This window comes from Corythoichthys intestinalis, chromosome 5 (assembly GCF_030265065.1).
Source record: "Corythoichthys intestinalis isolate RoL2023-P3 chromosome 5, ASM3026506v1, whole genome shotgun sequence".
Lineage (NCBI taxonomy): Eukaryota > Metazoa > Chordata > Actinopteri > Syngnathiformes > Syngnathidae > Corythoichthys > Corythoichthys intestinalis.
Window position 1 is genome coordinate 4,079,550 of NC_080399.1, and position 14,171 is coordinate 4,093,720.

Genomic DNA, 14,171 nt, shown 5'->3' on the forward strand with positions numbered 1-14,171 from the left:
GTGCAGACATGTTGTATGTGTGCCAAGTTGTGACTGTTCAAAATTTGTGGACAGACAAAATGGCGGTGGTCGTGTCCATTTACCTGTTTGGACCCTTCTGCTTCAATGAAACCTAAATATTTTTCACCAGGCACCTGAACACATGTCTTAAGACTCCCCCTGATGCAGGTTTGAGGTCAAATGATTTTTTTCCCTTGGAGGAGGAGCCTGTCTAGTTTAAAAAACAACAACAACAAAAAACAAGGGCATTTCCTGTTCCCAAAAGGCGGCGCCAGGCCTTTTCAATGCAGTCGTGTTCAGGCTGGGATACCTTACATGCCACATATGATGCCAGATAGTCATTTACTGAATTTGGTATGACTTTGGCACCCCGTCTAGGTCAGACCCGTGAATGAAAACTTACCATTTTGATAACTTATGATCTCATATGACTCATGAACAGTCTCATCAATTCCGAAGAGGATCCAACTAACTCCTCATATTTTTTTTACATTCAATCCAAAATACCCGATTTCCTTTTAGGTTTGGAATATGCGTGCAAGAGACTTTTGGGAGCAGTTTTGCACAAGGTATCGACTAATACCTAATAGGAGAGGCCTTTTTGAAAAATGTGCAAATTTTGGTGAGTTTTCGTGCATGTTAAGGCCTCCAAAAATATGCCAATTTCATTTGCCATGAAAAAAAAAAAAAAAAAATCCGTTGCACTCCAATAGGGCTCTCGCACCACTTGGTGCTCGGGCCTGGAGACGGTTATTAGGCCAGCCGGCTCTACCAATGAGGTGCCCCTTATTTTTTCTTTTCCAGGGAGTTAACAACCCGAGTCACGCCCTAGCAACAATCTCTCTGTGGCAATGAAATGAAATGCAAACTAAACAACATGCTTGTAAGCATAAAAGTGACTGCTGACACGGTGCACCGTAGCAGTTCGGGTGGGTTTAATTCTATTAAAAATCCATAGATAAAGATCTTTGTTGGGTCATTACGTAGCGACCCCTCCTGCTAGCGGGCCCGTGCACGTAAACATCATAACCGGCGCCGTCGCTCGCTTCCCGGTCGTCTTCGTGATCCTCCACGACGCAGTGGTGTCGCTCTTGCAGGCATTCGCGATCACGGAGGGCGACGGTGGCTTTGACGCTCGGCCAGCTTTTCTTTCGCAGGCTCCCGGCGGAGTCGCGCAGAGAAGGCACCCCCCTCCGCAGGTCGCCACGGATCGGGGTCGGCTCCGAAGAGCCGCGACACACCCCGAGAGCGCCTTTGATGGAGTTGAGCGAAGCCTGAGAGCCGCAGTGGTGCTCGTGAACGCAGCGAGAACCGGAAGATGATGACCTTCTCAGGGCCTGCAGGGATTGAAGCTCCTCGGAAAGTTCTCCCAGTTCTCCTGACAGCTTCTAGAATTCAAATGCAGAATTTTAGGAAAATTCCAGTCTCGCTTTTTTATTTTTTTTATGAACCATGTAAGTGCAGTCATAGAATCTTTGGTCCGCTTTTCATCTGGCAAAAGGTTTTGTCAGTCTTTATACGGCACTTTTTTAACTCATTGGCTATGGGACGCCGTTTGTAAAGCAGCGCATGCTGAAAACTACAACATTTTCTCTCGTTTAGTACCACACAGTGTTTAAAATGTGGTGTGAAAATTTTAGAGTCACTTTTTTTTTTGCACATTTACAACATTATTTAGCTACTTAAATATTTATTTTCAAATAATATGTATTAGACCCAAATGTTCAAATCCAGAAGTAAATATTTAATTTAAATTTTAAATGTAAATCTTAAATATATATCATAAATTTAAATCCTAAATCTAAATCTTAAATATAAACATTAAATATAAATCTTAAATCTAAATGTTAAACATAAATCTTAAATTTATATCCTAAATGTAAATCTTAAATATAAATACTAAATTTAAATGTTAAATCTGAAAATGGGTGAAACTAAATAGATAGCTAATATGCAAATTCACATGACTGTAGACTAGAGTAACAAAATAAAAGCTGGAGCAGCTCAGACTGTGTTTGTTCACGTTGCTTGAAAATGGATAAAACCTACTCAACTGTGGCAGTCGGCTCTTGAACATGGACCATTAAGTTATTCATTTATTTCATTTTATATACCGTATATTTTGGACTATAAGTCGCACCAGCCAAAAAATGTGCAATGAAGAGAAAAAAAACATATACAAGTCGCACCGGAGTATAAATCGCATTTTGGGTGTAAATTTGTTCCATAAAATCCAACATCAAGAACGGACATGTCATCTCGAAAGGTAATTTGAAATAGAATGGAAAACAACAGGCTGAATAACTGTACGGTACGCTAACGTTACATGACACATAACGAACTGAGAACGTACTGTTTTCGGCTGCATATTTTTGGTGCCATTTTGTTCAGCCCTTCTCAGTTGTTTTTATAAGTTACCGTCAATATTGAAACACAGCCCTTGAGCGGCCTTTTGCGGCCTAGTCTGAAAAATAACGTAAAATAATATAATCATGTGGTAATAGTTTCACACATAAGCAGTGCTTAATCTGTAAATCATAAGATGCCGGAACGCAAAGTACATATGACAGCGCAGGGATGACGGCACGGGGACAGGTCCCGGAACATATGCAGAAAATGGTGCTGAAAACAAAATGCAAATGCCCACTCACCATGCTGTGGGACTTTCCTTTTTTTTCTTTCTTTTCTATGTGCTTTTCTGACTCGTTTTGAAGCATCTTCCTTCTTTTTGAAAAAAAGACAGTAAATGCAACGGTCTTCTTGGCATGTTGAAATACCGTTTGATCCTGGCTGCTTGCTCCCCAGATGCCGCAAATTTCAAGTTTTTTTTTTTTTTTTTTTTTTTATGTCAGGGGTGTGATTTGTTGGTCCAGCTTTTCAGTGCATCAACAAATCTCCGACTCTTTCAAATGACGTTAAATTTTATAAACAACATGCAATTCATGGGATTTGTTGTGTAAATGAATTTATGCATATTATTATTTTATTTTATTTTGTAATGTCCGTAACTTTGTGTAATATTCTGATACAATTTTTTCCGAGGCACCCTGAAGTGCACGCAACGTTACTGTTGTTTTGGTCTCATGATGCAGGAGTGTGATAGAGAGGCACAGGCTCTATCTATCGCTCTCCTCGGTGCCGAGAGCCCCGAGCTGTGTTCGTACTGTTAGCTCCATGTGTTAATAAAGAAATAAAGTTGTCAGCACGTTGTGTGTTCGATACCTTTGTCAACAAAAAGCTCATTACAAGACACTATGCACGATCCGTTTAAGAGACGCTGGGACTGGAGAGCTGTGAGTAGTAGGAAGCGGTCGAATGTGGCGGCAGTCCGCTGTTATTTATTGTATTGTTGTCTTATTGTTGGAGAAAGTGGAGAAAGCCAAAAACAACTCCTCTCCTTCTTTCCCCCCCAAACGTTTTTATATCACCGTATTGGCTCGAATATAAGATGGTGTTTTTTGCATTGAAATAAGACTGAAAGAGTTGGGGAGGTCTTATATTCGCGGTCTAGACGTTATACCCATTCACGACGCTAGATAGCGCCAGAAGTCATTGAAGCGATGTTCTGTCATGACAGATCTCAGCTACTCTCAAGTTGAACCAGTTTGTATTATTTTATTGCAATGTTTTTCCTTATTCTGATTTGTTTCAATACTACAGTTACAGTTAGACTTCACTTCTATGGTTAATGCAGTTATTGCAATTTTGTTGTTTTATCACAATCGATTGGTTTGTTTACATTTCAAAAACCAGAAGCCATTCATTTACGAATGTGATTGCACTTTAGTTTACTTATTTAAATGTTCAAATATTAAGATTTCAATGAGGCAAAATAACATGCTTTTTCTCTCAAATATATTGTTATAATCATTTGTTTCGGTTGTACTGTAATTATTTTCTGTATAAAAATTAATTTGGTGTTCAAAAAGTCTTTTTTCAAACTTGAGTCTTGAAAAGAGGGGGTCATCTTATAATCAGGGCCGTCTTATATTTGGGCCAGTACGGTATTATTATTATTTTATATGCACAACAGGTGCCGGATCAGCCCAAATAAGTCCTGGAACACAGGGAGGCCAAAATAAAGAGGTGCCGGATCATGTTCCGGCAAGATAAGGCTCAAATTAACTCCTGCATATAAGGCCAAACTATAAAAAAACTGTGACTTAATGTCCAAAAAATATGGTATATAAATTAATAAAAAGTACTCACTTGCCTTAAACGGTTTAAACATGTACTTGGTAAAACAACATCTTAGAAAGAAATGCACTGCCCAGTGTCCTAAACCTTGTTTTCAGTCGCAAGTGATGGTTTTCGCACACAGACCTTTTCTCTGAGCGTCAATAGTTCATAATGCGGAGGCTCAAACGCCGCATGGAAGTTGTCGCGCTGGAACGAGTTATTCTTGCGTACCAACACCTGTCGAGCAAAACGCGCACGGTCACCATTTGAACATGAGGACATGATTAGAAATATCTGGTTATGCGAATACCTTCTTGCGCGGCTGTTTGATTTGCACTAAAATGGAGATTACCAGGAGAAGCATAACCAAACCCGTGGACACGCAGATCACCGTACTGTGAGTTCTCGTCATGTGCTGGAAGATTCCTTTCTGCTTCTTCTCTGCAACACAATAACACATACAACACCTAGCAAAAAGTATGGAATCACCAGTCTCAGACGAGCACTCACTCAGACATTTTATCATGTAGAACAAACACGGATAAAAAGCTTGAAAAAAATAATGAATTAGTTCAAAAGTGCAACTCTTTAGCATTCAGAAACACTAAAATAAATGAATAAAAAGTATTGTGGTGGTCAGTAAATGTTACTTTTATAGAGCAAGTGCAGGGAAATATATATGGAATCACTCCATTCTGAGGAAAAAAATATGGAATCATGAGAAACAAACAAAGAAATAACAATCAAAGCACATCTCTAGTAGAGGAGTTCCAAAAAATCGATTATTACATGCATTGCGATTCGACACGTGACGATTCGATTACGATTCATAAAGGTTCAAGAACGATTATTTTCCCTCATAACCTTATGGCAGCCGCTCGTAGCAGACCAAAATTCAAGACACGTCTGCCGCCCGGGCACCGTTAACAGGCGCACGCACGTCATAATGGCTGCTGCTGGGAGAGAGAGAGATTTACTCTTTTTTAAAAGACTGGTAAACAAATTTATGTATGAGACAGGAAGGAAACAGAAGTGCGACCCTGCGCAAGTTATTTTTTAGAGCAAGAGGGGAGAGAGAGATAGTTCGTTGCGCCTTGTCTTTCAGATGTGCAGCAGTGGTTTTAAGGCATTTCAAGTTTGGTGCTGTTCCAGTGAGATTTACAAAGATGACTGCCTGAATAAAACATCAAAATCCCCTCAGTCCTTGATGATATGGGGATGCATGTCAGGCAAAGGCACTGGGGAGGTGGCTGTGGTGAAATCTTCAATAAATGCACAAAAAGGGAGACACAAAAAGGGTCCGTGACAGTTGGTCGGGAACAAAAAAACAAAAAAAAAACAGAGGGAAAACCACAGAGAGAGGCAGGCAAACAAAAAATAAACCAAGGCAATTGTGCAACTAGCAATGAAGGGATGTACAAATTGTCAAATGGCGGCCAGTCAGTATTTCGGCAAGCCGCCTAGGAACGGTTTAAAGAAACTGCTGATAAGCTGGAATTGGATGCAGGTACGACGTTGGGAACTCATCCCACAGGTCTGTGACAAAACAATCTGACCAGCAGCAGAATGTGACAAAATCATGGCTGTCGTCGTACTAGCTTCGCTTGCTAGCACTTGCTATTCTCCCAGTCCAGCCCAACCACATCGTCACCCCCAGCGTGCATTGCACGTGTAAAACATGGCGCCCTTCGTAGGTCAAAAGATGTACTAATTATTATATTTTTTTTTAATAAATGGCAATGATATAGTATGTGTCTCTAATACCATATTTTTGTAAAAGTGAACAATTGTGGCTTTTTCGAGCCTACAAGTCTTTAAGTCCAATGTTCCCTTTGAGGCATTTCTGGGTCACTTTCTGTACATTTTATTTGAGGAGTTTTTTGTTTTTTGTTTTTTTTGGGGGGGGGGGGTTACCAACAATGGAGATATTTTTTCTTTGCAGGTCCAAGTTGAAAATCAATAGGAGTGAATGGAAATGTTAGACTGGGACCATTGAAAATGTATGGGGAGGTTTGTGTCAAATTTTGGTGGAATTGTATATTTTTGCTTAAAATGCCTTTAGTATTATGATTAATGGTTTGAATTTGTGAATTTATGTTTGATTTATGTAAATCTGACAAGTAGCAGTTTAAAAATATTCAATATTTTTGCCTTCGGAAAGAAATCGGGCTGTTTTTGTTTTTTAAAAAAACAACAACAACTTGTTTTTGTAAATTTTGTGTGAATGTTTTGAAAAAAAAATTCTAAATTTTATATGTGGGGTGCTTGGCTTTGCAAAGAATCCTTAAAATTACAGGTTGGAAAGACATACCACATTGTTCTGATAATTCATATAGTTTTTCAAGAAATGAAACCCAAAAGAATTACCTTTACAGTTGCTTTCGTCCCAGGGAAAGACACAGTTTTGTATACCGTTGCACACCAGAGAGTTGTTGATGCACATGTTGCTGTGACAGAAGAATGTGCGGCCTACGCAGGGAGCTGCAAACATAAAGAAATATATTACAATCAGTGGCGGAACAAATGTGAGCAGGACCCAGGTGCGAGGAGCATAAACGAGACACCCTGAGCGGACCGTCCAACGGGGGGTGCTACTAGACAATAGGCACTTTCGCACTGTAAGAATTTGAGTACTTGGCTCCTTTAACTATCCCGCCCTCCTGTAGTTCGAGGAGCTATCCTTCGCGAAGCAGTCGTGTTCGCACATGGGGTACTACGCCCAATTTGACCTGCTGTGATGTTTTAGTCTGCGCCAGTGACGCATTATTTACTCGCCAGTCGCCACACCAAGCAGCGGCGCATAAGCTAAACGGAAGACAACGAAATGGAGACCGTTGAAGACACCGCAGCAATTCTTGCATGTTTGAAGGGAATCGTTTCCATCAGCGAGCAATCCCAGCGTCTAACGACGAGACTGGTAGCGCACATTAAAAGACAACAGAGCCAAAGGCAAGCAATGTTTCTTCGTTTCATGGAGACCGAAAGGGTAGCAGACGACCGTAGAAGACAAAGGAGGCTACGGGTAAGTGTAAAACAATGTATTTGACGTGTTTACTAAGGATGTAAGTGTTCACGTGATGCGCGAAAAGTAAGGGGCGTGTTTGCGCTGATTTCAGCGAATCCCCAAAGAGCTACGTAATATCGTTCCTGCGGCCCCGCAGAAAGTACTCACTTCAGAGTCAGCGCTAAAATGTAGCTCGGAAGACGAGGTCCGCGTCCTAGGTTCCTACATATCCGAACACACTAAATGACGTCATCCACCCCCAAAAGGGTCGAGGAACTGCGTATAGTTACAACAGTGCGAAAGCGCCTGATTATCATGGGCCCCTCCACACTTTCGCAGACCCCTCAAGACGATCGTCTTGTGTATGTGCCTAAAAGCCGAGTTCAAGCTAGGCGCTAACGGTAATGCTCAGCTCCATCGCTGAAGTCCTCCCTGCCTCTCTCACTCTTTGCTGATGTAATTGCTGCATGAATTCTGATTTGGAAGACTGCAGAGGACTGCAGCCGCATTGTGAAATATGTGGCCAAAATCAGATTTGAGACCACATACGAAAGTGACCGAGATCGGATCCAAAATGGTCCACTTCTATGTGATTTGACCAGTGTTGTTAATAACGGCGTTACAATATAACGGCGTTACTAACGGCGTTATTTTTTTCAGTAATGAGTAATCTAATTAATTACTTTTCTCATCTTGGCAACGCCGTTACCGTTACTGTGGCGGGAAAGGCGTGCGTTACTATGCGTTACTAAGTTGGTTGAATAAAAAAAGTCTGAGAGAAACGGACTCACGGGGACGAGAGCAGAGCAGGAGTGGGGAAGACGCCGTTGCAACCGCGATGCTAGGTGGCTCCAATAATACCTGACTGCAGCCATAGCCGACAAACTACGCCCACATGACACGGTAGATATCATATTATAGAACTAGATGCAAAGATAGACACTGCTGCACTGCCAACATGTTTTAAGGACTACATGCGTTTGTAAACAGCCGCCATCTTAAAGCAGTAGACCTCTCAGGAAGGCCCTGATGTAGAGATCCTTCCTAGCGAACCTAAGTAATTTTTTTAAATCTAAAATGCTCCTAAATCGGCAAAATCTTAACTTAAATCTATCTTTAAATGATGAAACAGTTTTAAAACTTACACATGTTTAAAGTAGACAGGAGGGAACTAATGCAATAACGGGAGAAATTTTAACAACTTTAACGATTGATTCACAACTTTAAATGACTTCCACACATAGCAAAGGTTACTAGCTAGTTATCGCAATACCCTTGTGTCTAGTTAAGTGGAGGGTAAAGAATTGGGCTAGGGCCAATTGTCCCCCAAACACTTTAAGCTTCACATTGTGTGACCTGTGTGTGTGTGTTTTTTTTTTTTTTGAGAAAGAAAAAAACATATCACTAGTTACTTTGCCAAGTAACTAATTACGCTTACATTCAGGTAACTGAGTTACTAACGCAATTACTTTTTGGGAGAAGTAATTCATTCATTCATTCATTTTCCATGCCGCTTTTCCTCACGAGGGTCGCGGAGGTGCTGGAGCCTATCCCAACTGTAATTAATTACTTTTTTTAAAGTAAAATTAACAACACTGCATGGCACTAAATGCGTTAGTAGACAGCCGCCATCTTAAAGCAGTAGACTTTTTAGGACGGCTCTGTTGTAGAGAACCTTCCTAGCGAACCTAAGTAACTTTTTATCTTTTTTTAATCTTTTTATATAAATACTTCTAAATCGGCAAAATCTTGACTTGAATCTATCTTTAAATGATGAAACAGTTTTAAAACTTTCATATGTCGAAAGTAGAGAGAAGGGAACAAATGCAATAATGGGAGCAATTTTAACAACTTTTTACAGTTGATTCAGGGTAAAGGGTAAATTAGGGTAAAGAATTGGGCTCGGGCCAATTGTACCAAAAACCTTCACAAAAAACTTCACATAGTGTGGCCAATGTTTTTTTTTTTTTTTTTTTTTTTTTTTTTTTTGAGGGGGAAAAAAAAAAAAGTAATTATCACCAATTACTTTGCCAAGTAACTAATTACTCTTACATTCAGGTAATTGAGTTACTAACGCAATTACTTTTTGGGAGAAGTAATTTGTAACTATAATTAATTACTTTTTTTCAGTAAGATTAACAACACTGGATTTGACCCATTCAGACCATCAAGTTAATGCATCACTTGAGTCGGAAAAACCCAGAAAAAATCAGATTTGTGCATTAAGACTTGCAGTATGAACCTAGCCTTAGAGGCCCGGGCCCGTGCACACCCCCCTAAGTTCCGCCCCTGATTAAAACACTTGTATTTATTAAAGAAAACAATTTGTAAGTTAAATTACAACAACGCTGCCATTTGTTTGAATATATTCATTGCTTAGCTATTTTCAGTAGGTAGCCCAAAAGGGAAAAAACAAATAAATTACTATATGACTATAGAAGAACAAAATCCAGGAATTTGGAAAATAAAGAAGTACAGGTAGTCCCCAGGTAACAACCCAGTTCCGTTCCTACGCAGCAAGGTAACCTGAATTTCCGTGTAAATCGGAATTAATCCATTAATACAACTAAATACCCCCCAAATCTCAAAATAACTATCCTAAAAAATATATTATACTTCATTGTACCGTCCTCCAGTCTGCCAAGCCACGTTTTTAGTTCCTCATCGTCATGAAAAAATTTTTCGTCGACGACATATTTTCGGTATCGTCATTGTCGCCGAAAACAACACTGAAACAAACCAATCAAAATCTAAAAATATCAAGATTTTGAGTCAACTCACGGTCAGAGAAAGAGGTGAACAACATCCGAAAGCGACTGAGGCGGCTGTTCTCATCCGCCCACATCCTGATCACGCCCACACCCGTGTCTAGCATGACGTCATTGGCCACCGTGCTGCAAAACTTGGCCTGTGACACAAATGACAACATGTTTGCTCTAAGATTGTATCATGATCATGTTAGTGTTAGATCATCCAACGTTACAGGGTACTTTTAAAGGGGAAGAACATAATTTTTTACATTAGGCTTAATCTTCGAGTTAGCAGTGGTTTAATTAGTCTGAGGAGTTCATTTCAACAAATTCCGTTCAGTTTGTCAGTTATATGTTAGTTTCAGGGCCCGGAGTGGCTAAGCTAGCGCGAGTCAATGGTGCCTGCTTAGCATGCCAATAAAAAACGATATTTACAGATCTAACATAGTGAAATAAATTCAAAATGCAGATCATTGTTCGAAATACCCATGAGGCCAAAACAATGTCATACTATACTGCCGTAATCCATCTCATTTTGCGGGACAAATTTTTTTTTTAGATTCGTAATGCGACCGCAAAAAAGAGGAGTGCTTCAGCTACTTGTGCTCAGTCTGCTCTTTCGTCCCCACAAAACAAATCAGCTGTGAAAAAAAACAATGTGACGTCACTCCGCCCTGCTTGCCTAGACAGCCTGTACCCTGCATAGCTGCTGGATTACAAATGTTGCTGTTCAAACTAGAGATGATGCCGATCGATCGGGTCCTATCACGTCATTTTCAAAGTATCGGAATCGGCAAAAAAATATCGGCCATGCCTTTTTTTAATATACTGTATGTACTGTATATTTTTTAATTAAATCGTTTTCTAATTGTATTTAACGTTACAGACATAATTTGTTACACTCATCCAGAGTCTTTAGTTTAGGCTTAAGGTAGGGTTATCAAATTTATCCCGATAGCAATTAATGCAAGCGCTGCACGACCCACTCACGCATTGTCGTGCTCAATCTGTAATGGCGCCATTTTACTTACATAGAGAGATAAAAAGCAGTGTAAAATGAGTAGAGTGAATTTTGGCAGCCTTTGGAGCCTTTTTTTAATTGGCTAAAGCCTTACAATCCCTCTCCCTATGATTAGAAATATCATGGGAAGCAGTGTGGGGAAGCAAGGTAGCAATTGATCTTTTTCTTAACACCTTTTATTATTTCCCAACGCAGAGAAGATATATCAATTGGTAGCACTACGCACAGTCATGGTTCCACTTCCCATCATGCATTTGGGCATGGCTACAGTATCATTTACTGAAAGCTCAACAAGTACACTAGATGGCAATATTTAGTCACAATATACAAAGTCACAAGTCTTTCTATCCGTGGATCCCTCTCACAGAAAGAATGTTAATAATGTTAATGCCATCTTGAGGATTTATTGTCATAATAAACAAATACAGTATTTATGTACTGTATGTTGAATGTATATATTCGTCCGAGTTTTATTCATTTTTTTCTTAATGCATTGCAAAAATGTACTGTATATGATCAGGAAAAATCATCGGGAATGATTGGAATTGAATCGGAAGCAAAAAAAAAAGCAATTGGATCGGGAAATATCGGGATCGGCAGATACTCAAACTAAAACGATCGGGATCGGATCGGGAGCAAAAAAAAACATGATCGGAAGAACCCTAGTCCAAACTACAATTATTGACATGCAATGGTAAGTTTTAACAACTTCCTCCTGAAGCCTAGCCGAAACTATTGATTGCATGGGTCATTAGTGATTCTCATGCGTGCATATGTTGTTGTTTTTTTATTGGTATGCTAAGCAGGCACCATTGATTCGCGCTAGCTTAGCTCGTCTGGAGCCCAGAAACGAACAAATAACTAACATACTGCACGGAATTTGTTGAAGGTAACGCCACCAACTAATGAAACCCTCGCTAACTCGAAGATTAAGAGGCATAATGTTGAAAACATGTATTGCGCTTAGATTTGCATTTTTCAATACACATGGATATTCTGTTTACATGTAAGTAGTGTTGCACCGATACTGATGTATCTGTACCGATACAGCATTAAAATTACTGCATCAGTATCGGGAAGTACTAAGAAATTATGTGCTGATGTTGCGCAATATGTACTGTACAGTGGGGGAAAAAAGTATTTAGTCAGCTACCAATTGTGCAGGTTCTCCCACTTAAAAAAATAAGCATTTGGTCACCAACAAACAAGCAAGATTTCTGGCTCTCACAGAGCTGCAACTTCTTTGAGAGCCTCAACTGTTCTCCACTCATTAGCTATATTAATGGCATGTGTTTGAACTCATTCTCAGTGTTAAAGACACCTGTCCACAACCTCAAACAGTCAAACTCCAAACTCCACTTCGGCCAAGACCAAAGAGTTCTCAAAGGACACACCAAAAACAAAATTGTAGACAACCTCGCTGGGAAGACATAATCTTCAATATCTTCAATAGCTAAGCAGTTTGGTGTGAAGAAATCAACTGTGGGAGCAATTATTAGAAACTGGGAAACATACAAGACACGGATACTCTCCCTCGATCTGGGGCTTCATGTAAGATCTCACCCTGTAGGGTCAAAATATCACAAGAGCAGTGAGCATAAATCCCAGAGTCACATGATGGGACCTCCTGAACGACCTGGGCTGGACGAGCTGGGACCAAAGTAACAAAGGCTATGATCAATGACACACTCCACCACCAGGGACTCAAATCCTGCATTGCCAGACATGTCCCCTTGCTTAAGCCAGTACACGTTCAGGCCCGTCTGAAGTTTGCTAGAGAGCATTTGGATGATCTAGAAGAGGACTGGGAGATGTTCATATGGTCAGATGAAACAAAAGAAAATAACTTTTTTGAAGAAAGGCAAACACTCGTGTTTGAAGGAGAAAGAATGCTGAATTGTATCCAAAAAACACCATGCCTACTGTGAAGCTTGGGGGTGGAAACATCATGCTTTACGGCATTTTTTCTGCAAGGGGACCCGGACGCCTGATTTGTGTAAAGGAAAGGATGAATGGGGCCATATCTCGTGAGATTTTGAGTGAAAACCTCCTTCCATCAGTAAGGACATTGCAGATGAAACGTGGCAGGGTCTTTCAGCATGACAATGATCGCAAACACTTTGCCTGGGAAGCAAAGAGCAACCTCGTAAGAAGCACTTCTAGCTCCTGGAGTGGCCTAGCCAGTCTCCAGATCTCAACTCCATACAAAATCTTTGGAGGGAGTTGAAGGTCCATGTTACCAAATGACACGCCCAAAGCGTCACTGCTCTCAAGGAGGTCTGCATGAAGGACTGCACCAAAATACCTGCAGCAGTGTGTGAAAACCTTTTGAGCTATGACCTCTGTCTTTGCCAACAAAGGGAATATAGCAAAGTATTGAGATGAACTTTTGTCCCGGACCAAATACTTATTTTCCACCATAATTTGCAAATAAATTCTTTAAAATTTATCCTGAGATGATGATAGACGTCCTATAGCATCCTATCATCAGTACTGACACCAATTCTAGAACCTTGCTTATAGATGCAATTGCAGGTTCATTCTCCCTGAAGAATTTATAACAACAATCTACACTCTGTTTTATATATTCACTGACCTTGAGATCCTCGATGGCGTTGCTCCCATCATAAACAGCCACAAAGTTCTTCTTGCACTCATTGGAGTTCTCCATCTGGTACTCCAGGAATCTTAGGTAAATCTACAACGTGAAATGGTCAGGTTTGTGAATCATCACGATCCAGTATAAACATTCTTAAACATATTCCAGATCGCTAAAGATTAAAACAGCAAGGAGTTGCACCTTGTTGTTCTTGGGGGCACGTATCGTCCAGATGCAGTCGACGGCCTGGTCAGGCATGAGTGTGTACTCTTCCTCCACTTGACTAGATCGGATCATGCCGTCAGCCCCGGACAGCTCAAACTGACAATCTGAAGGAGAAGTTGTCAGCATGTTTTTTTCATTCAAGGATAAGTCATTAAGAGGCTACCTGGGATCGGGTTTAGGAGTCCTCCAACGTGCAGATGGAACTCCGGGTCTTTGGATAGAAAGGTGTGCACACATTCACGTTTTTAGAAATCATAGAAAACAGGGGTCTCCAAACCGGTCCTCAAGGCCCGCTGTGGGTCCTGGTTTTTGTCCAACACAGACCGTTGAACCAATGAGGTTTCTGCTAAAACAATCAGCACCTGACTGCAGTCAACTGATTGCACTTGTAAA

General features: G+C 40.5%; 1 protein-coding gene across 2 annotated transcripts in view; it reads right to left on the minus strand.

Moving 5' to 3' along the window:
- Nucleotides 1–621: 621 nt before the first annotated feature.
- neto2b (neuropilin (NRP) and tolloid (TLL)-like 2b) overlaps nucleotides 622–14,171 on the minus strand; it is a 193,725-nt gene continuing 180,175 nt past the window's right edge. The window contains exons 4-11 of one of the 2 annotated variants that reach the window (XM_057835867.1): nucleotides 13,942–13,989; nucleotides 13,755–13,882; nucleotides 13,551–13,652; nucleotides 9,965–10,091; nucleotides 6,547–6,660; nucleotides 4,490–4,620; nucleotides 4,324–4,416; nucleotides 622–1,388 (exon numbers count right to left, since the gene is read on the minus strand). In XM_057835867.1, the coding sequence (XP_057691850.1) occupies nucleotides 945–1,388; nucleotides 4,324–4,416; nucleotides 4,490–4,620; nucleotides 6,547–6,660; nucleotides 9,965–10,091; nucleotides 13,551–13,652; nucleotides 13,755–13,882; nucleotides 13,942–13,989 (1,187 nt within the window). In that variant the 3' untranslated portion in view covers nucleotides 622–944. The remainder of the gene's footprint in view (nucleotides 1,389–4,323; nucleotides 4,417–4,489; nucleotides 4,621–6,546; nucleotides 6,661–9,964; nucleotides 10,092–13,550; nucleotides 13,653–13,754; nucleotides 13,883–13,941; nucleotides 13,990–14,171) is intronic. The other variant, XM_057835868.1, reaches the window with a different exon arrangement.